The following is a 21,262-nucleotide window of genomic DNA, read 5'->3' on the forward strand; positions in this document are numbered from 1 at the left end:
ATATATTATACTGCTAATCATTTCAAAATTCAATGTCTCTGATAAGAACTGCTTCTCTGCCAGTCGGCAAACTGCCTAGGATTTCCACACTTGGGTTCCTATTATCCAACTCTTGGAAATTCTGGAAAGTTTTCTGTATCTTCTTAACGTCAGCACTTTCTTTCTGGGACGCTTCGTACAATGTTACCGGACTTTCTGAAGTATATTTAACAATCGATGTGGAGCCGCAATAAACAACACCGTCCTCCATCCCTGTTCGATTACAGAGAACAATATATCTTATCTTGTTATTGTCTGGGATCTTGGCGTTCATCTTGTAGAAACTATTGTAAAGCGGAACCCCTCTAAGGATCCAGAAATTCACATTCGAACTGTCTATGGCGTTCTTGTCATAATTGGCAATATCTCGGATATCCACTCTTTTGAGGGCACTATTGACGTCACAGGAGTCATTAACCATGACTTTTCCATCATCATCTTTGATGTTGGTGGTCAATTCAACTTCCTTGGTCATGGAATCCAATTGATCTTGTAAAAACTTCGTATCCTTTTCTTTTCCAACATCGTCATTCTTCTTCTCGTAAGTGATTTCTGGAGATACCGACGATAACCATGCCATAGGGAACAAGATCAATCGCACGTCATTGTCAAGGCAATAACGCGAAAACTCGAATTTTTCAAAAGATGCTTTGAATTCGTAATTGCTCAAATCCATACAAATTCCCATGGCGGTTTTAATCGAGGTCTCAGAATACTTATCGTCCAAGTTTTCCACCGCGATATCAAAATCAGTCTTCTTGTGGACCACTCGACTAATTTTCTCCACCACCATTCCGTCGTTTTTCACCAATGGCTCAAGCACTTTACCTTGATCATGTACCCTAGGGAACACTGACTCATCAACCCCAAACTTTTTCGATAAATCCTTTCTTTCACGGTAATACTCCTTGTTGAGATTCAATTGGAAATTCTCGAACCCCACAGGATTCTCTTTCGCACCCCAAACCTTATCGGTCTTATAAAGGAATGATTTCCGGTAATTGAATAAGATCGATCCAATAGGCGATACCAAGCAACTACTATTGTAAATCGTATCCTTGAATAGCTCGGGGTACCCAACCACCGTGAAACACTGGTATGTTTTAGAGGTTTCTATGGCCCATTTTATGGAAGGGCATTCGAAAAACAGTCTTTTAGTGACCCCCGCATGAAAATTCTCCAAAAATGGGGTGATATGGGTTGGACTCTTGAAGTTGTATCCGGTGAACACCAATTCTGGTAGCACCAAGATGTCGGGACCTGGTAAGTCCTGCTTGTAAAGCTTTGACACGATATCCGATGCCCTTAATGTGTTGTACGCCACATCGCCAAATTTCGGCTTCAATTGAATGGCAGCGATTCTTACTTTCATTTTAGAAAGTGTTTGGTTATCAGTCAATGGTACTTTGAATAATAAACTGACACTGATGATTAGCTCATCTTAGTTTGATTTTCTCTTCTTCTTTTTTTTTTTTTTTTTTTGATCTTTGCACCATCTGTCTGGGTCACGTCCACTACAAAGATTTATTAATATCTTTCTGCTTATTATGAAAGAAAAGCCACTGCATTTCAGTACCATTTTACACTCAAAAACATTAGCATAAAAAAAAGACTATATTACAATAGGCAGCTAACCAAATATACTAATAAGCTCTTGGCTTTCCCCTGGCTCTTTCATTCTCGATCCGTTGGTCACGGAACTTGCTTCTTTCCCGATCACGATCAGACACATATGGCTTTGGGTCTCTTTCTCTATATTCCTTGTGTCGAGAGTCCCGTTCTCTAGGGTATCGACCACTGCCATCTCTTCCTCCATAACCATAACTTCGGCTATCTCCGACCCTTGAGTATCCATCGCCGTGCCTTCCTCTAAAGCCTCGTTTCAGGTTATCTTCACGTTTATGACTGGAGATTTGTGTTCTTCCTCCAGTAGCTACTCCTCCTCTACCACCAACTCCGCCACCCAATCTCCTAGGTTTCCAATTCTTCACAGTACGCCCTCGCTCAACATCAACAATGCATGCTCTGCCATCGATCACTTTGCCATCGGCACTCTTGCACGCTTGGTTCAATTCACTTTCTCTTTCAAACAAGATGAACCCATAGCCCTTTGACTTATTAGTTTCTTTATCTCTCACCACCCGCACTCTTTCGATCGCCCCGTATGTGCTAAACTCCTTCTGGAGATCCACCTCAGTGACATTATACGATAATCTGCCAACAAACAACGTACGGTACGGATTGCCACGTATCTGGGGGTCATCTTCAGGGTTCCACTTTTGTAAATCCTCTGCGAGTTTGGCCCGTTTTATCTGTTGTTTGGCCCGCTTTTCCGCCTGCTGTTTCTGCTGGACACTTTCCGAAGGGGTATATTCGATGGCCATGTAGTCTTTCACAGAAGGTAAGAGCCCAGAAATCCCATCAATGTACACATTCTGCCGATTTTCTGGTGCGATGTCATTGGGAGGAAGATACCTTAGCGGGGGTTTTGGTCGGAAAAGTTTGGCAATTTTGGGAGGGAATTTCGAAGCATCAGAGGTCTATAATGAAGGGTCAGTATTTCTGCATCATAACTGGGTGTGATTGAAAAAGAAAAAAAAAAAAAACAAGTATCACTTACCATTTTTCTTCACTGTTTCCAATGGTTGATGATGATTTCCTGTGTTACAACGGCGCCCTCAGAGATATTTTTTTCAATATTATCATCGTGTCTGTGTTACCCGGTGATTATGGTGATTATTAGTTGTTACGGCTAAGCGATTATCCTTTCACCGATTAATAAAGAATAGTGTTAGTAGTAATCTATTACAATTGCTGTAATGTTTCTATGTACTTGGCAGAGTACCCTTGTCAATGGTATTTCCTTAGGTTGTCGAGTATGCATTTATTTTGAGCCCCTCCTATCTATTATTACATGCAGTAAATATTGATTATGCCCAACATCACCAGCGGTATAGAACAATTATACTGCCATCCAATAAAGATTGATGATCTTCTAAATTGACTTCTTATCCTTGCTCAAAATTCATTCGTTTAACATCAATTACTTAATTTAAGGACCGTATTTCTTTAATAATATACGCCCAGACTTTGGTGACTTCTACGAAAATTTCACCATACTGAGCTCACATTCTAAGTCAAAAGAGACAATTTTATTTAATTTGACGATAATATTAATAGTGATATTAATAAAGAAAGCAATAGCAAACGTAGTAAGAAAGACAGTAACAATCATAGTAATAACTAAAGTAAAAACAATAATAAAATTCATTCTCTTGAGCTCATCAGTCATGAATCTCAATTAATGCCAACACTTCCGAAAGACAGTAACAATCATAGTAATAACTAAAGTAAAAACAATAATAAAATTCATTCTCTTGAGCTCATCAGTCATGAATCTCAATTAATGCCAACACTTCCGAAAGATTTTTAAAAGCACCATTACAATCCACAGATTGAATATCTCTCTCAACCATCATTTCAATAACAAAGCCAAAGTAGAAAATTTTTACTCCCAAAAAATATCTTAACCTTTCAGTTCCGTCAATAAACTGCTTCAAAATTTGTTCGCATGTTCGGTGCGCTGGAAATTTTTTATCAAGAAGATCAAATAATCTGGAATAATCATCTTGAAACCCATCTTTCAAAGTGGCAAGTAAAGGTGATTGAGCTCTTTTCGGTTTGAACGGCCTAGGTTTCATTCTGGTTGAAGATCCAAAATTAATAAGCTTTATTTTCATTGACTCATTAATAAAAATGTTCCTGCCTTTTATGTTGCAATGTGCTACTCCCGCACAGTGGACTTCACTCATCATTAGCAACATGTTTCTCAAAAGCCTATCTTTCCTAAAATTTTCAGGCTCATGGAACTCGTGTAACAGAACATATCCCGATTCAACAAGATTCTCAAGTAGTATGAACTGACCCTCCATCGTGGTTACTTGAACGCCTTCTTTAATGTCTGAGAGCTCTATTTCCTGGGGATCTGTGAAGAGGTATCCCTTGTCTAAGACTCTTGGGATGAGCTCATTGTATAGTAATTTCTGCTCAACATTTGGTACGCTCTTATTTCCGATAGAAGCATGGCAGTAGTCAAGCAAAAAGTTGTTTGATGTGCTCTGAAACTTGTCATCCCCATACAAGGACAGCTCAAGCAGCTTCTGGCATAGTCATATACTTTGAATACCACAGATTTACCAGGCGAGATCTCGTCAATATTAAGACACCCAAATACAACTGACAATCTTGTCTTCTTAGCATTACCGGAAAAGATTATATTGGGCTTGATAGCACGGGATGGCATTAGTGTTAAAGTCCCCACATCATCGTAGTCAAAAAGTTTGGTGATTTCCTTAATATAGCTTCCCGTATAAGTTTTCCATTCTTTTGCAAGCGAGATTTCCAATTCTGAAAAGCCATTCTTGAAGAGGGCTTTGAGATACCGGTACATCAAGCGTCGGTCAATCCTGATCCCCTATTTGACTCTTTCATTTTCCTTTAGCTTGGATCCTTCGATCAAGCCATTAACCAATGTTTCTCGATGATTTTTTTCCGCCGAATTTTCTATCTCTTCAGAACCAGCAAAGGTTAAAATGAATCTTGTTAATATACTTTCCAACGGCTCCTTTGAAGTATTGATAACTTGAATATGGATAAAGTCACAAAATGCCCAAATTCTGGCACAGCTATCGATTTTGCATGTTAAGAGCATACTCTTGTCGATTCTCGACCAATCAATTGTAATCAAGATAGCACAGGATTCGTCAATAAGAATTCTGCCTTCAGCTTATTCTTTTTCCAATCTTCCAAAAAGCATTCATACGACTCAAACAAGGATATTGATAATAGATACTTGCATTCAATTGTCACCAAGGGCGGTCCGGACTTGTTGTCTTTGAATATCAAAAAATCAGGCTTTGATTTGATATTTTCAAAGGCAAATTCAAGTTCTTGATCTTTTTCAAATTTTACATCGGTCAAATTTGGAATGACAACCTGCAAAACGGATTGTAAAAGATTAGATACAAATAAGTGAAACCCCTTCTCATTACTCATGCAACTTATATCATAGATAAATGGAAGACCCCAAAAAATTGATGGCACATCTTTCTCAAGGAAAGATAGTGTACACGCTTTGAATTTCAACTCTTCGCTACTTTCACTAATGCCTATTTTTTTTATGGCGTCTTGGATTGAGTTGCAGCGCTCTTGGGCGCTATCTCCTAAATCTTGAAAATCAATTGGCGAAATAGTTACTTCGCTGGTAGATATCAAGTTTTTGAAGTCTTGAAAGGATTCCTTAATATATTGAGAGATTGGTTGGGAAGCAGATCTCCGCTTAGCGCTTGTTGACGTCCCAATATCTTCTAGGGCTCTTTTTTCATTCATTGGTATATATCATCTATATTTATCTTTCCGAAAATATCTGAAAGCCCAACAAATAAAAGAGAAATTAGGAATCAAAAAAGTATGATCATTCTTTATATAGTGTCCTTAATGTTTCTGTGTCTCACATACAGGCTGAGACCTTGTTATGTGCGCAGTAAACATAACCATCAATAGCGCTAATGCGCAGAGATTCAGACGGTATGGCGACAGCTGTAAATCCCATCATTTCCCTGGAAGCCCCATTAGAACTTTTTTCTTTTTGTTCGGGATTGTGTGTTTGATGGTGAATTCCAGCCAGTCTCGGAAGACAAAAAGAAAAGCACTTGAACCAGTCTATATTCCGAATGAAAATCATCAAGATCATAATTAAAAGCATATCAATGGAGCAACAGTTCACTGAGATTGATATTCATAGCATAGCGATAAAGTTGGGCCACCACTCGGAGGATTGGAAAGAGGCGCTAACTTCGATGATACCAAACCCCATAAGAAAGATTACGCAGACGTCAAAAGCTTCAGATCTATTGGCCTAATTAATAATCTTAGCAAAGTTTTGGGAAGGATGATCATTGATATGATCCTGAATATAACGAGTGACAAAATTATCAGCAGCCAGTCCTGAAGAGACTGCCAAAATACGCTCCAATTATTTGAACAGAAAGAGCACTATGAACCTCGTTCATTTCTATGAATTGAGATATGCCGCAACAGACAAGCCAAACTGATATGGTCCTGTCGATTATGTGGGTTATTATTAAGAGGAGGGACTGAGTCCAGACTAGTCCTAGTCAGTCAATTGAAAGAAAAACGCCGCCAGAAGAAAAGTCATATAAATGCACCAAACTGCTGATGGGTGTCTAAAAAAAAAGCTCCAGAAAAGAATATGACTAGCACCAAAAACAAGAAAGTAAGCTGTTATTGTTAACAGATCCCGTAAGAAAGTACACTTTATAGATATTTGTAATATATGCTCATCTATAAGCTTCATGATATTGTTGACAAAGTAATCAGCATTTGACCCATTTGAAATATAAATTTTATATGCCTCCTATTCTCATCGCGCTTTGTCTGGTTGGTTAAGTGTAGGTGAAGAATTTTCTAGTAGTGACAAGCTGTAACAGATTAACAACAACAACAACAACAGCAACAAAAAATGTGTTTATGTAAATTTTTGATAATGGAATTAATATGAATGAAGTAAACGATTACAAAGGCAAGAAAAAAACTAATAATAATAAAAAATGTCACCAAATTACCTTCTTGAAAGTTCAAAGGTGAATCATTTTCTTTCTAGAAATTCACAACACCCATACGCTACGTATATTACATCCTATATTACATCCTATATTACATCCTATATTACATCCTATATTACATACAAACATATATTAAAAAAAGATCCCACCAAATCTTTCAGTCCCAAAAAGAGACATGAAAGACTATCCAACCCCTGGAATTTCCTTCCAAGATTGAAAGAATTCCTGCAAATTCCACTTATCTGACTAAAGAGGATATTAGTCTGAATTTCATTTATAGGGTTGAGAATTTTTCCTCGTTTTCCGGCATTTTTAATTATATTCAAACGACACCCTGTATTCGTTCGATCTCTGTTAATCATCAATCAGCAGAGTTTCCAAAAAAAGAAAAAAAAAAAAGGCTCTTTAAAAATAAGTGCAATCGGAAAGAAAGAAAAAACAAACACCAAAAAATAGTTATCTGCTAACAACTTTAGTAATTCTTCATATATACAAGTTATGGCGATAATCTCGATTGAAAGTTTTCACTCTTAGTAGCCATCTCCACGTGACTTCTTTTCACTTTTTTTTTTTTTTTTTTTTTTGGCAGGCAAGAAAGACATAATTAACATGTCTTTTTGTTCTTTCAGGACGTATAATACATATATACAAGAGGATCCCATAGGCGGCAGCTACTAGTGCTAACACAATGTCCTCAGAACATACCCTCGAGTCCCCAGAAATCAACACTGCCACGGACCCAGCTTACGCCATGGGCGAAGAAGCAGTACAACAGCAAGGAGAAACAAAGAAAGAAGAAAAACAAGAAGAAAAACAAGAAAAACAAGAAGCATCAGCATCTTCATTACCAGTCAAGAGATCTTTGGAAGATGTATCGGTTGCTGTTGAAGCAAAAGAGACTGACACTGCTGAACACGACACGAAGAAACCGAAAGTCGCAGCACCAGTTGAGGAAGACAAGAAGACAAACAAGACTCTTCCTACAAACGATGATAAAGAGTCCCAGCCGCTTGCACCACAAAAGTTTGTTTTTGGTCAAAACTCAAAGTTTGGCTCGACTGCGTTCTCGGGAATTTCTGGTAGAAAGAACGTGTTTGGTACATCGTCAATTTTTTCAGATAAGAAAGAGCCAACCTCACCATTATTCTCCAATTCCAATAGCCCATCAATAGAAACAAAAACAACAACTAAATCATCATCATCAGAAACTCCAGAAAAATCAAAATCAACACCAACGACAACATCGACAACATCGACAACGAAATCAGCAGGGGGGTTTGTATTTGGTTCGGGATCGAAGTTCTCTAACGCGTTCAAAAATGCAGCCAACAAAAAATCCATCTTTGACACTTCGGAAGCCAAGAAGGAAGACTCACCAGCCCCACCAACATCATCCCTGCAAGATGCCACTACCACCACCCCATCATCATCATCATCCTCACTGGAAGTAGACAAGTCCCTGGGTCATTTGTACAAGACGGTGAACCTTGAAAAGAAAGATGTCAAATCAGGAGAAGAAGAAGAAACCGCAGTGTTCCAATGCAAGGCCAAATTATACATGTTGAACCTTGATGACCTTTCCACCGGGTGGAAAGAACGTGGCGTGGGGATGATCCACGTCAACAAACTCGCGACGGAATCATCGAAGAAGGTGAAAACCAGAATAATCATGAGAACTTTGACGGTATTAAAAGTCATTTTGAACGTTTCCATCGCCCCAGGGTTTGAGATCTTCAAAGGTATGGATAGCTCATTACACTCGGAAAAATTCATCAGATTCAATGCCATTGAAACCGACGATAATTTGAATACCGAAGCAAAGAACGGACTAGCAAAGAATCAAAGATTGGTTCAGTACGCCGTCAGAGTCGGAAACGCCGAGTCGGCCACAGAATTGTACGATACAATAAAAATGTGTATTCCTGACAAAGAAGAATCAAAAGAACCGGAGGTCTAATTATTATATGTATTTTTTTACACAAAATCAATCTGACAGATATTTTAGTATTATAGCATATATTTCTTTTTCTTTTTTGTAGCTCGCCTCATCATTATCATCTATGTGACTTAAACAAATCATTATAAACATCATCAACACATTTATCCAAATCCGGAGTTTTCAACCCATAAACTCGCTCAAAATTGTAATAACTCAACAGATCAAAAAATGGCTTAAGTAGCTCAAGACCTTCCAAATAAGAATATCCGTACAACATCGGAATCTTATACCGATTTTCACTCATGGCGTCCGAAACAATCTTCACTTTTCTTCCATCACTAGCAATCGGTAGCTTATACGCCCGAAGTCTCGAGATCTTATCAATCAACCCAATCACAAGGGGAGCCAGACGATAAGTCTTCCCAGAAGCCCCATCACCAATGATCCCTCTAGAAACCGTTTCCATCGAATCATCAATGAAAATCCACTCATCTAGTTGGAATTCTTCAAACCCAAGGGTCAATATCAAATCTAAAAGCTTAGACGCGGACAACAACAATTGGACATCCACCAGTTCACTAAGATCTCTAGAAGTTTCGCCAGTACCTTTCGTCATTTCTTCTTCAAAGTTCATCATTTCAATGATAAAATCACTGAAGGCTTTTTCCAATTCAGAATACATGGTAATCCAATAATTATTCAAATGAGTCGCCGAAAATCTCAATACCAACGCCCGCAAACTTAAAAACACTTGAGAATGTAATTCGTTCTTAGAAGACTGAAGCACCTCCACAAGTTTATCGACCAAATCTTTCAACAAGCCCATATACTTATCATTAGTGGAAATCAACAAAAGATACGTGATTCTCTTCAATTTCAAAACTTTGGAAGTGGTTTCCCCTTCATTCCAATTGAACAATGTTGACGAATTCCCATTGAATGGCTGTACCTTGGCGATCAATTCAATAATCTTATCTTTATCATCATTAATCCATGCACTGATGATTCTCGCCCAGCTATCTTTCAAGTATTTATCATTGATATCAATATTAAAGAAGTCCGGGTCGGTGAAAATTTCATAAATCAATCCCCTCCAAATTCTGTTCCCCATGCTACTGGACAGCTCAGAAATCACCAAAATCAATTCGATCACATAGTTTGGCAATTCTGAGACTTTTCGACTTTTCAAAAGTGGTTGAATGGCATTCAAAATAATCGAGGAGATCACCGTCACTGACTTTTCCCCCTCTTGAATAATTGGGTTTGATAGATCAGGGATAATAGCGATCAACGCTAAACAAATATCTTTTCTGGTTACGATATCCTGAGATGTCGTAGTAGTGGTGATGACACTCTCATTAATTTTTTCCGCTGAAAGATTCTCCTCGTGGCTATTCAATAGAGGTTTGCCATTTTCAGTACTAATTTCCCCAAAATCGTTAATAATTGGTAATGCCTGGCTTTTCCCTAATACCCCTCGGGAAGACAATGCGTAAGATAGTAATCTAAGGTAATTATCCCCAACTTCTTTTCTAATTTTCTTTTGCTCGCCAAATTTCAATTTACTCAATTTTTTTGTCAATATACTGGCAAACTGAAGAATATATGGTATCACCGAATTGTAATTTATCGACATGGCATTCACATCTTTCAAAAAATTCATGGATACAGTATAAATATCCTCGATGACTTCAATATCCAAAGATTTCAAATATTCCACTAAAAAAATTCCAATACTTTTATCGACAAACTTGTTTGTTAATGAGGACTTGTAATCGCTCTTGATGGCATCAGGGTTCAATTTGATATTAATAGAATCGAAAATATGTGGAATGGTAATTTGCGGTCTGGAGTTATCTAGAACGTGTAACATTTTGAATAATGAGCTGGAAAATGACGGATCTCCTTTCATCAACGTGTGCAATAACTGCAAAGGTTCAATTTGGTACAATTTTTCTAATAATTTTCTTGACTTGAACTTGATTTTCGAGGCAGTGTTTTCTAGAGATTTCAACGAATCTAAGGTCCCTCTAACATTGTTGCTCATAATTGAGCTCACCTCCCCAAGCTTAACTAAAGAAGTAGCACTTGCAGAAGAAGTGTACTTGGTCAAGCTTGTTTTACTATCACCCCATAACCAAATGTCAAAGCACGACTCGATGGTACTTTCAAAAGCCAATAAGACTGTATATCTATTACTTTCTTCAAAATTGATAGCATCGGGGGATTCCACTGAAAACACTCCTGACATGACAGAGGTCAAGAAACCGGGATCCGCAGCAACATTTTTAGATGAACCCTTTGGTTTGGCCTCACTGGCAGATAAATACATATGACTATAACTTAGAAGTTCTTCCAATGCGTTCATGAGCAAACCAATCACTTGATCCACATTATCAACATTCAGGAATGATGACTGTTGATCATTGGTCTCTTTCTTATCTTCTAACTGGAACTTGATCAATTTAAAGAAACTTTTAATCTTCGCACAAATTGACTCAGTGATCGGAATCAACACTTGAAATATGCAATCACTTAAATTAACCAAAGTTTTCACTAACAAATTAACCCAGTATTTGAAAACTAAAGGATTTTCCACGTATCCAAGACTGAAAACCAAGTATTCAATATAATTAAATTTCAATTCCTTGGATTTTGTAAGGGATCTTTCTGATCTAATTGGTGATTCAAGGTTGATATCAAGGATCGATAATCTTTTATCTTTGTGATGACATTTATCAATGTAGGATGAGATTAAATTGAAGAAATTTATGGAAACAAGTTGTTCAATGGATGGGTTGATTGATAACTTTTGCTTTTCAAAGCCATGTTTCAAGTTTTTGTACGACATATTAATCAACTTAGTCATGATTTCATCGGTATTAGCTTCATTAGCATCCAATAACAATGACAATAAAGTTATGCAAGATAAACTGGCTCTATTAAAACTTTCACTTTCAAATATTTCATACCCTATTCCACTAGTTTCGCTCTCATAATTGATCTTCAATGATAAAAATTCTAATAGGATGTGAATGATTAAGCCGGTATAAGTAGAAATACCATTCCCGCTTTCAGAATTTTGCTGCAAAATTGCCAATAAGTTGCTATCTATTTGAAGAATTTCATTTTGCAAAGCTTCTGTAACATTGGCTTCATCTACCTGGAAAATGTTAATTATCGTTTCCAAATGATAGTTGAAAATATCGAAATCATCAATCAATTCAAGCTTTTTTGTGAAGAGAAACTTGAATTCCAAAATCGGAGATATCACGATGTTAAAGAATCTGTCACGTCTTTCTTCTTGAAGAATATAGGTGATCCAGTCACTTATCATCAAGTAATTAGAATTGCGATGCTTTAATTCATCTAATATGATAAATATTGGCTTTCTGACAACTATATCTGAAGGAATGGTACTGGTTTGACCCCACAAAATTTTGACCACTTTGATAATTTTTTCGAATTCATTTTGGGAATTTAGCTTGGAAAAAATAGACGCTATTCCTGATTCAATATACTCAGGTTCACTGGCAAGCTCCAAACTCAACAAAAAAGTGGTGGCCTCAATTTGATATTTGTTTGACGGTAAAATCAAAATATTATATAACAATTCCAATGTCAATTTCAACAAATTCATCTTTTGATGAGGCTCAGTGTACGACATCATAAGCTTGGCAAACAAGCTGCTGATACCAAATGCTATCGAAACATAACTATCATCGATGGAGGACCTGTTATTATCACTATGTCTATCGATAATATTATCGCTTATTCCAAGGCTGTAAAAATCAAGAATTAAGTTCCTATCGACATTACTAATTGAGTGAATCGAATTCTTTTTCTGTACAGCATTAATCAATTTGTGTGCTTTATTCATGACCTTGGTGTTTAATTGATTATCCTTCCAAACTAAAATTGAAGAATTCATTACTGGAATCTTGTCTAACATATCGGAATATAATGTGGAGTAGCTGTAAAATAAGCCATTTTCTTGATCGATATCTAAAGCTTTGCACATAATGAATGTGAATAGAATGAACACGGATATCGATCTCTCGTTATTATTTAGCATTTCATTTTCTGTTATTTCCGTATCATTCAATACTTCAAGTGTCTGCTTCGTTTCATCAATGTCTGATTTTTCTTCTATTTGAATCAATGATTTGTCATCCTCGTCATCATCATCATCATCATCATCATCATCATCACCATCATCATCATCATCATCATCATCATCATCATCCTGTAAAATAGTATTTCCCAAACTGCTAATATCTTCTTCTTTCAGATAAATCTTTGCAATCTTAGAATAAATTTTCTGACTATATACCTCAATATTTCGATTGAAAGTCTCGCTATCTGATTTTTCATCAAATAATTCCTTCAAATATAAAGCCTGTTCTTTACTCAAGAACTCTCCCTCACCATTATAAAACACTTCGCCGGGAATCATCTCCAAAATATCTTTAATGATTTCAAATAGCACAGCATTGTCAATAGCAGTATTATAATTGTTTAGCTTTAATATGATTAATGATATCAACATAAGCGGCAAATGATCTATCACCATATCCTCCTCACTCACGTTGAAACTTTTAATAATAAACATCAACAATTTCAAATTCTCATTCAACGTCTTTATATCAGCAACTTGGTGGATGAGCTCAAAACAGGTGGACCAAATACTTGATGACTCAATGGTATCAAAAAATGCCGATGCACTTTTAAATAGTTCATCGTACTTTTCCTTCTTGAACTTGATTTCTTCAGATTCCTCCTCTTCTGGGGCTCCTGGCTTTCCCAAATTGTTACTTTCAAATAGCGAAGATTGCACGGATCTTAAGAATGGGACAAAAATCTTGGAAGTAATCAATAATCCAATCTCCCATTTGTCCATGAATGCCAAACTCACTTTATAACCTTTTATTCTGTCATCCAAAAAATCAGAGTTGATCAATTTCAAAAACCCTTCAACAAGCGATTGCTGGCCGTATTCGGTGAAGTACTTTATTCTTGTCATCATTCTATTCTTAGAAGACGTATCACTAATTGTGCCATTGTGACTTACGTCACCCGCTACTTCTAGTACTGGAGTAGATATGGAATCATCGGTACCCAATAGCCAATTCCATAATCTTCTATTCAAGGACATATCTTTCCTAAGGACCGTAAGGCAAGCACTCATTATTAATTTCTCAGTGTCGTCTCTAGAAGTTTTTTTTTCGTCTGATAGTACCGGAGAGCACAATTTCAATCTAGAAATCATAAGATCGAAAAACCCTCGTTGTACAAGAATTTGCTCATCATCCAAACTTTTGATAAATGCTCGTACTAACAACCCGGTCTCTTGGTTTACAATCTCGTTGGCCTCTGAAGACAATACCCCGTCGTTGGGACTGAAGTTTGGAAGCCGCTTATTGCACCATACAAGTGCACCAAGCCTTCTGTCAGGGTTGGTGATTATCGTCATGAAGAGGCATTGCCAAAAATGGTAATTGTCATGGAGATTTCTCTGAAGCTTTTCGATCAATTTCATAGTTGCTTCAAACGATTCCGAGGATTCATCGTCGATTCCTGGTAACAAACTGATGATGAGTACTTTTGTGATGACTTTCAAGTAATTTGGGGGTAATTCCAAAACATACCTGTCCAACAATTCAATCAACGATGGTTTAACCCCAATTGACGCATATGACATTAATGGCAACAACCCGGGGATCCATAAGTTCATTTGCTGTGCTAATAGTGACAGACCCAAAAGTTTAAAGATACATTCGTAAACCTCCAAGGCTTTCCGATGAACGCCACTGGGTAAAGTTGATGATATACATTTGGACAAGCATTTGGATATCCTGACTGAATGGGGGATCCAATGAGATTTCGAATGGGAATTTAGGGCCTTTATGAGTCTGGTTAAGAATGAAATGTAATCGGCCCATTCGAGACATGAATCGAAATTAGCTAGTGATTTATCGATAGATGCCAAGTACTTCTTGTCCTTAGAATCGAGCTTTGAAGGATTAACAAGATTATTTAGAGCTGACTCAAACTCGCTGTATTTCTTCTTGTTAATTAGAGACATTATATTATAAATAATTCGCAGAAATATCGATCCCAGCCGATATCTACAAGACTATCGGTTTGTGTTAATTTGGCATTTTGTTTTTTTTACGTGGCGCTGCGAATTGTATGACATTCGTAGGGGTTCAGTACCCCCTAACAATTGATGGTAAATTGTCATAAACTTCCTACACTAAACCAATCAATCAACAGAAATACCACACTAATGTACACAAACAAAACATATATAAGATAATAGGACAATATAGCACAAAACAGAAAGAAAAAAATTGGAAGAAAAACAAAGAAAAGAACCACTCAGCAGAGAGTATATAATAGAAACATCGGAAGAAAGAAACAAAAAAAAAAAAAAAAGGGAGAGATGGAGACATATATGAGAGGAGTAAAGTTCACACGGTGACTATTTTTTCAAGCTCAATGGAGGCATACCATTGATCAATTTACTCTGTAATCCCAAGATGTAATTTCTCAATTCTTGATTTTCGTTTTTCAAGTTCTCGATTTCTTCTTCGAGGTTCTTAACGCCGGCAACTTGGGATTCAAGATCCTTAATGTATTGTTCTTTTCTATGTCTGAATGCCCTTTGGGCGTTTCTATTTTGGGCAGCTCTCTTTGATGTACTCAAGGGTCTTCCATGCTTATCAATCAAAACCCTAGTACCATCGCCGTCGCCTTGGCGAGCCAAACTATTGGCTTCCGCGATCAAAGAGCTTGCGGCAATATTGCTTATTGGATTCTCCTGTTGATTATTTTCTAAAGAATGCTCACTGGTGGGTGGGACACGCTCTTTCGGGTCGCGTTCCACTACTACCAATGCCTTCTTGTTCTCTTCATCCAAAGATTTGTTAATCTCCTCGGCAGCTTCCATAGTGGCGGCGGATGTAGCAACAGCAGAAGGTTCAGGATTTGGTTCTTCATTTTCCTTTACCCTGTTAGCAGCAGCTACCACCATTTTCACGTCTTCAAACTCGTCGACGTGATCATCAGTAGTTTGTGTAAAGGTTGGGTCGATTTCTTCATCTATCGAGGGTGTGTTAGTAGGGAAATAATAATATAATATTGGTAAGTTGGTACAAACATACTCTTCCCTTCTAGTTTTTCTGGCCACGGTTTGTAACTCATTGCTGATTGATCGATAATTGTTTTGATTGTTTATATTGGGGCAGTCAACGATTATCTAATTTTTCCTAATTTGTTATTAATCTTGCGCACGCAATTACCCTATTGCTTAGTAAATGGGCGCGGTATGGAACCCCGCTATGACGACGACTGCGATAAGATGGTTATTGTGGCAATAAAACAGATAATATTGTAAGACATATATATATATATAAATTCATTCATTCTTTTTTTTTATTTATCAAGTTGAATAAAGGTACTGCTTGCAGTCTTTGAAGAAGCAAGGAACACCAATGTTTTAATTGGTGTCCAAAAACCTTTGTTTATTTTAATTACGGTTAGTCAGATTTTCTATTAATGTCAACAAATTTATGCCATATATAATCTCTTCATAGATCTTGAGTAAAACCACAAATTTTTCAGATTCACAATCCACATATTACTATAATTACGGCTGAAATGATACAGACAGCACGAGAATTATTACTTCTGCAACCCCCTTATGAAGCATGATGTGACGAAGTTTGGTTCTTCTATCCATCTGCTATAATGTCGGACATGTAAAAAGAATGAATATCTGTAATATATTTCCATATAACTCAAACTATCAATGAAATACGCTGAAAAACAATAGAGAAGAGAGTGCTGTTGTTGTTGATGGAGCTATTAGATTATGAGCCCTGGTGATACAATTATTTTAATGTCAGTGTGAACAAAACTTCGTCTACGTAAAACATCAGCGTGGATGGTTTAGTGGTAAAATTCAACTTTGCCATAGTTGAGCCCCGGGTTCGATTCCCGGTCTACGCAATAATACGAAATGTTCCTCTTACAAGAACTTCTTTTTTTGCACTTTGTTATATCAAAAGGTAATAGAAATGAGACCATTTGAATCATTTGCTGTTCCCCCTTTTTTTTTTTTGAATAAATCAATTGCATGTTCATCATAATAAAATACTCGTACAAATACTCATATATAGTGTCTCATTCTTTAATCATTCAGTTTCCCACTGCAATTAACACAGGCCAAAAAAAAAAAAAAAAAATTGCGACTCTGCAGAAAAAATAAATACTGACAATTCAAAAAAAACCAACCGCAAAGTGTTTCTACAAGATTGACACAGTTTGAGTAATAGCGATTATTTATAGTTGATTTGGAGAGTTCAATTATTTCATATTATTTTTCATATTGGATTATTGCACTACATATCATAAAAAAAAAGAAAGACCATAATCATCATGAGCACAACAACGATCAAACTACAAGATTTGGATATAGATCAGTTGGCGACCTTTAAGAAAGAGACAGAAACCGAATTACAAAACTTCACGTATTCATTATCGGCTCTTAACACTGCAGTGGCGAAATTCAAGTCGAACATCACCAATATTGACGAGATAAGTCTGTCGAAAGACCAACAAAGGGAGCTTTTGGTGCCATTGACCGCAAGTTTGTACGTTCCAGGAAAGACCGTGAACAATCAGAAATTCCTTTGTGATGTTGGGACTGGTTACTTCATTGAGAAAGAAGCAGGAGATGCCAAAGTTTTCTACGAAAAGAAGGTGAAGAAGTTGAATGAGGATAGCAATAAGTTGAACGAAATCATCAAAAATAAGAGTGATATGTTGAATAGCATAGAAACAGTGTTGCAAAAGAAAGTCATCGAGGCCCGTGCTCAGATGGCCAATAAATGATTAAGATATTTCTATTTTATAATATTTTATTATACATAAAGAAAGTATAGTTTTTCCTAATAATATGTAAGATACATGTACCGAACTACGAATTTATTATGTCAAAGAGTTGGACAAATATTCCAATAGAATTTCATTATAATATGTAAATGAGTGGTGTTTGCTGCTCGAGATAGGTCAAGAGAGAAGAAAAAAAAAAGTATTGGCCCAACTAATAGTACAAAATGGGTGGGAAGCAAAAAACAACAGATAAATAAAATATGACAATAGTGATGGCATTAATGATGACAATTGGCGATGACAGTAGCACGGAATATTCCGTAGTTCCATAAAGTCATATAGCAAAATCTTTATAAATCACGATATTTTTGCAATAGGATACATCTTCATTTAGTTTGAGAGGGGGTGAGTGTGTTTTTGGGGAATGATAGTTTATGATCCATTAATGAGATATTTAGTGGTGTTGTTCTTTGGCGTGTTCACCAGCTGGGGCGTGGTGGCCGTGGTCTGCAGGAAAGAACAATTGTTCAGCAATACAGTAAACTGCAAAGGCTCCAACACCCAAGCCCAATCCAGGGAAAGCACCCTTGAATCTGTTAGCTCTGGTGAAAGCACCGGTGTATCTCCAAGCTTCTCTATACGAATAATAATGGTTAGTGGGGGGTACTTTCATTTAGAGGACCGAATCAAATAACGATAAACAGAACATACCTTTTAGCCCAAGGATCTTGTGCCATTATGTGAATATGAAATGTGGTAAGTAAGTATAATATCTAATAACTATCACAGAATCACCGTAAACATCAAAGAGAGGCACTCAAAATCTCCCTCCCCCCCAAAAAAAAAAAAAGAATTTCATTGGAGCGACCGGAAGTCACATGTGGTCACGTTGATACCAGATGACTTCCGACTATCACGATCTTTTTTTTTTCTTCCGCCAAAGAAAATTTGGAAGAAAAAAAAAGTGTCGTTTAATAAGGCGATTACCAATAATAATAATAATATAATAATATAATATATACTCACAATGAAGTTCCAAACAAAGGCGCTCGATGTTCTCGAGACAACGTCCCACTTCCTTAAGTCTGGGGCTGTGGAACTGACCCCTGCCTGGTACACGGTTGTCGGTGCCAACCCACCGTTCAAAAACCAAATCAAAGTCCCAACTTTCAACTATCAAAAAGTCGCCAAAGAACAAGAATCATTCTTAGACACTGACAAGGAATCCAAGGCTAAGAAGAGCACTAAGCGCTTCCAGTACAATGCCAACACCGGCTTCTACAAGACCAGAATAACAAAGGGAAACTCAGTGGAAACCGATGTATACAAGCCAATCAAGTTGAAGTTTTTGCAAGACGAACTCAGAAATTTGTTTTATTACCAACATCCATGGGAACTTGCCGACGGTAAGATCTTGGTGGAAGGCAACAGCGTGGTTGACTACGAGAAGCTTGACTGGTCCTCGATAATCCAATTGAACAAGAAGTTGGACGGGGAATCGGTGGTCCAAAGAACATTATACATACTCAAAGACAACAAGAAACAGGTGAAACAGAACCCAAGCATCGAGAAAATATCGTTGGAAAAAGCATACAACCAGGCCAGATTTGAATATTATCAGATTAAGATGGCCAGAGAGGCCGAGGTGCAAGTTGCCCAAGAAGAAGCCACGTTTTCTGGAGCCGTCTTCAAACCATCGAGCATTGAAGTTGGTTTCGAAAAAGAATCGCAAGTGTTGAGCAAGTGGAAGGAAGACGCGTTGGCAGAAACTAAGAGAATTGAGGCTCTTAGATCCGGAAACAGTGCCGGCCCAGAAGCTGGAGAATCTGAAGGAGCTCTCGATGACGTATTCGACGATATCCCAGAAGCACAAGAAGAATCGAAATGAGCAAAGACGGATGGGGCTAATTTCTTTGTAAATATTTATTATTATTATTATTATTATTAATTCTGTATAGCTTTAAATTGCTGATAAATTATTAATTTTGTGTGAATTGGTGTAGGTATGATTAGTATGCTTCCGAGGGTGAAAAGCGTGACGTATTCGCAGAGAGCCGTGACATTCCGGGGGAGGTCGGAATCGGTAGGTGACTCATGAGAGAAATAACAACAAAACTTCACCCGTCATTTTAAAATTATTATTCACACCTTCTCTCGAGGAGTCCTTCACCCATTGGTTGATAGATATACACTCATATACACAAAAGATGTTCAGTCCAGCAGCCAGAAATATCATCAGATCTTCCGTTAGAACTTACTCTTCTTCCGCCCCAAAGTCTCTTACCATCGGGTTGATTCCTGGTGACGGGATTGGTAAGGAAGTGATTCCTGTAAGTGTTCTTTCTTTAATTTAACTAACCATTATTAATGGACAATTGAAAGGAGAGGAAAGGAAAGGAAAGGAAAAAAAAGAAAAAGGAAAATTTATATTAACATCATCATCTCTAGGCCGGTAAACTCGTTCTTGAAGCCATTCAATCTAAACACAACTTGAAGTTCGACTTTGTTGATTTGTTGGCTGGTTTCGACCATTTCAAGAAGACCGGCACTGCGTTACCAGAAGAAACCGTTGCCACTTTGAAATCATCGTGTGATGGTGCGTTGTTCGGTGCCGTTAGCTCGCCAATCAACAAGACTAAAGGCTACTCTTCCCCAATTGTCGCCCTTAGAAAGAAGATGGGACTTTATGCCAATGTTAGACCAGTGAAGTCCGTTGATAATGGGGTTGACAGAGAAGTCGACTTGGTGATTGTTAGAGAAAACACCGAAGATTTGTACGTCAAGGAAGAAAAGATCTTTGTTGATGAAAGCACCGGGTTGAAGACTGCCGAAGCCATTAAGAGAATCACAGAACAGGCCTCCAAGAAGATTGGTAAGATTGCCCTCGAAATCGCTTTGCAAAGACAAGCTCTTAGAGATGCTGGGATTCCATCGATCCACCAAAACTCCACCGTCACCGTCACCCACAAGTCCAACGTTTTGTCTACTTCTGATGGGTTGTTCAAGGAAACTATCGAAACTTTCTACAACAACCACTTGGACAAATATTCCAGCGTGAAGTTGACCCACCAAATTGTCGACTCAATGGTGTACAGAATGTTCAGAGAACCAGAATTGTTCGATGTCATTGTTGCTCCAAACTTGTACGGTGATATCTTGAGTGATGGTGCTGCTGCCCTCGTTGGTTCTCTTGGTTTGGTGCCAAGTGCCAACGTTGGTGAAAACTTTGTCATTGGTGAGCCATGCCACGGGTCTGCCCCAGACATCGAAGGTAAGAACATTGCCAACCCAATTGCCACCATCAGATCCACCGCCTTGATGTTGGAATTCTTGGGCCACGGAGCTCCTGCTGCTGACATTTACAAGGCTGTCGATGCCAACTTGATCGAGAACCAAATCAAGACCCCTGACTTGGGAGGTAAGTCGACCTGTACCGACGTCATCGAAGACATCATCAAGAGATTGTAAGGTATATAATATATATATGTATATGTATAGATCACCACCACAGCTTGTATAAAACCATAGTATTTGCCATACACCTTCAATAATATAGGCTGCTTTTGGCATAATTAATCCTCAAGGATGCAAGGTGCCTGTAGATCGTCGGGGGTGACAGAGGCGGATCGTGTACAAAAAATCCTCAAGCAGAAAAAAAAAAATCCAGCCATAATTCTGTTAAATTACTGGTGTGTATTTGTTTGTTTTTTGTTGTTTTTGCAAAAGAAGTTATCGAATGGAA

The 21,262-nt window shown here is 37.6% G+C and overlaps 14 protein-coding genes across 14 annotated transcripts; 4 read left to right on the top strand and 10 right to left on the bottom strand. All coding sequences in view use genetic code 12, as the record gives it.

Annotated features, from left to right (window-relative positions):
* Positions 1-22: 22 nt before the first annotated feature.
* NTA1 (amidase) lies at positions 23-1,411 on the bottom strand (the record flags this gene model as incomplete). Its single annotated transcript, XM_064999140.1, has 1 exon — positions 23-1,411. One exon carries the CDS (start codon positions 1,409-1,411, stop codon positions 23-25), a length of 1,389 nt encoding a protein of 462 aa, XP_064855212.1.
* Positions 1,412-1,682: 271 nt separating this feature from the next.
* On the bottom strand, positions 1,683-2,662 carry SNP1 (U1 snRNP complex subunit SNP1; the record flags this gene model as incomplete). Its single annotated transcript, XM_064999141.1, has 2 exons — positions 1,683-2,579; positions 2,660-2,662. The coding sequence occupies 2 exons, from the start codon at positions 2,660-2,662 to the stop codon at positions 1,683-1,685; spliced, it is 900 nt and encodes a 299-aa protein (XP_064855213.1).
* A 763-nt stretch (positions 2,663-3,425) lies between these two features.
* Positions 3,426-3,971, bottom strand: DASC09_055570 (uncharacterized protein; the record flags this gene model as incomplete). The annotated part of the gene is made up of 1 exon (XM_064999142.1): positions 3,426-3,971. The coding sequence occupies one exon, from the start codon at positions 3,969-3,971 to the stop codon at positions 3,426-3,428; it is 546 nt and encodes a 181-aa protein (XP_064855214.1).
* Positions 3,972-4,045: 74 nt separating this feature from the next.
* On the bottom strand, positions 4,046-4,489 carry DASC09_055580 (uncharacterized protein; the record flags this gene model as incomplete). Its single annotated transcript, XM_064999143.1, has 1 exon — positions 4,046-4,489. The coding sequence occupies one exon, from the start codon at positions 4,487-4,489 to the stop codon at positions 4,046-4,048; it is 444 nt and encodes a 147-aa protein (XP_064855215.1).
* Positions 4,490-4,513: 24 nt separating this feature from the next.
* Positions 4,514-4,750, bottom strand: DASC09_055590 (uncharacterized protein; the record flags this gene model as incomplete). The annotated part of the gene is made up of 1 exon (XM_064999144.1): positions 4,514-4,750. One exon carries the CDS (start codon positions 4,748-4,750, stop codon positions 4,514-4,516), a length of 237 nt encoding a protein of 78 aa, XP_064855216.1.
* A 32-nt stretch (positions 4,751-4,782) lies between these two features.
* DASC09_055600 (uncharacterized protein) lies at positions 4,783-5,427 on the bottom strand (the record flags this gene model as incomplete). The annotated part of the gene is made up of 1 exon (XM_064999145.1): positions 4,783-5,427. One exon carries the CDS (start codon positions 5,425-5,427, stop codon positions 4,783-4,785), a length of 645 nt encoding a protein of 214 aa, XP_064855217.1.
* A 1,944-nt stretch (positions 5,428-7,371) lies between these two features.
* YRB2 (Yrb2p) lies at positions 7,372-8,640 on the top strand (the record flags this gene model as incomplete). Its single annotated transcript, XM_064999146.1, has 1 exon — positions 7,372-8,640. The coding sequence occupies one exon, from the start codon at positions 7,372-7,374 to the stop codon at positions 8,638-8,640; it is 1,269 nt and encodes a 422-aa protein (XP_064855218.1).
* A 97-nt stretch (positions 8,641-8,737) lies between these two features.
* Positions 8,738-13,891, bottom strand: DASC09_055620 (Dop1 protein; the record flags this gene model as incomplete). Its single annotated transcript, XM_064999147.1, has 1 exon — positions 8,738-13,891. The coding sequence occupies one exon, from the start codon at positions 13,889-13,891 to the stop codon at positions 8,738-8,740; it is 5,154 nt and encodes a 1,717-aa protein (XP_064855219.1).
* A 232-nt stretch (positions 13,892-14,123) lies between these two features.
* DASC09_055630 (uncharacterized protein) lies at positions 14,124-14,707 on the bottom strand (the record flags this gene model as incomplete). The annotated part of the gene is made up of 2 exons (XM_064999148.1): positions 14,124-14,135; positions 14,225-14,707. The coding sequence occupies 2 exons, from the start codon at positions 14,705-14,707 to the stop codon at positions 14,124-14,126; spliced, it is 495 nt and encodes a 164-aa protein (XP_064855220.1).
* A 399-nt stretch (positions 14,708-15,106) lies between these two features.
* On the bottom strand, positions 15,107-15,828 carry DASC09_055640 (bZIP transcription factor; the record flags this gene model as incomplete). Its single annotated transcript, XM_064999149.1, has 2 exons — positions 15,107-15,726; positions 15,789-15,828. 2 exons carry the CDS (start codon positions 15,826-15,828, stop codon positions 15,107-15,109), a joined length of 660 nt encoding a protein of 219 aa, XP_064855221.1.
* Positions 15,829-17,064: 1,236 nt separating this feature from the next.
* On the top strand, positions 17,065-17,520 carry GIM5 (Gim5p; the record flags this gene model as incomplete). The annotated part of the gene is made up of 1 exon (XM_064999150.1): positions 17,065-17,520. One exon carries the CDS (start codon positions 17,065-17,067, stop codon positions 17,518-17,520), a length of 456 nt encoding a protein of 151 aa, XP_064855222.1.
* A 454-nt stretch (positions 17,521-17,974) lies between these two features.
* Positions 17,975-18,257, bottom strand: DASC09_055660 (NADH dehydrogenase [ubiquinone] 1 beta subcomplex subunit 3; the record flags this gene model as incomplete). Its single annotated transcript, XM_064999151.1, has 2 exons — positions 17,975-18,155; positions 18,232-18,257. 2 exons carry the CDS (start codon positions 18,255-18,257, stop codon positions 17,975-17,977), a joined length of 207 nt encoding a protein of 68 aa, XP_064855223.1.
* A 290-nt stretch (positions 18,258-18,547) lies between these two features.
* RSM25 (mitochondrial 37S ribosomal protein mS23 RSM25) lies at positions 18,548-19,408 on the top strand (the record flags this gene model as incomplete). The annotated part of the gene is made up of 1 exon (XM_064999152.1): positions 18,548-19,408. One exon carries the CDS (start codon positions 18,548-18,550, stop codon positions 19,406-19,408), a length of 861 nt encoding a protein of 286 aa, XP_064855224.1.
* A 319-nt stretch (positions 19,409-19,727) lies between these two features.
* On the top strand, positions 19,728-20,988 carry LYS12 (homoisocitrate dehydrogenase; the record flags this gene model as incomplete). The annotated part of the gene is made up of 2 exons (XM_064999153.1): positions 19,728-19,850; positions 19,969-20,988. The coding sequence occupies 2 exons, from the start codon at positions 19,728-19,730 to the stop codon at positions 20,986-20,988; spliced, it is 1,143 nt and encodes a 380-aa protein (XP_064855225.1).
* Between the last annotated feature and the right edge of the window lie 274 nt (positions 20,989-21,262).

This window comes from Saccharomycopsis crataegensis, assembly GCF_037102585.1.
Source record: "Saccharomycopsis crataegensis DNA, jcf7180000000097, whole genome shotgun sequence".
Lineage (NCBI taxonomy): Eukaryota > Fungi > Ascomycota > Saccharomycetes > Ascoideales > Saccharomycopsidaceae > Saccharomycopsis > Saccharomycopsis crataegensis.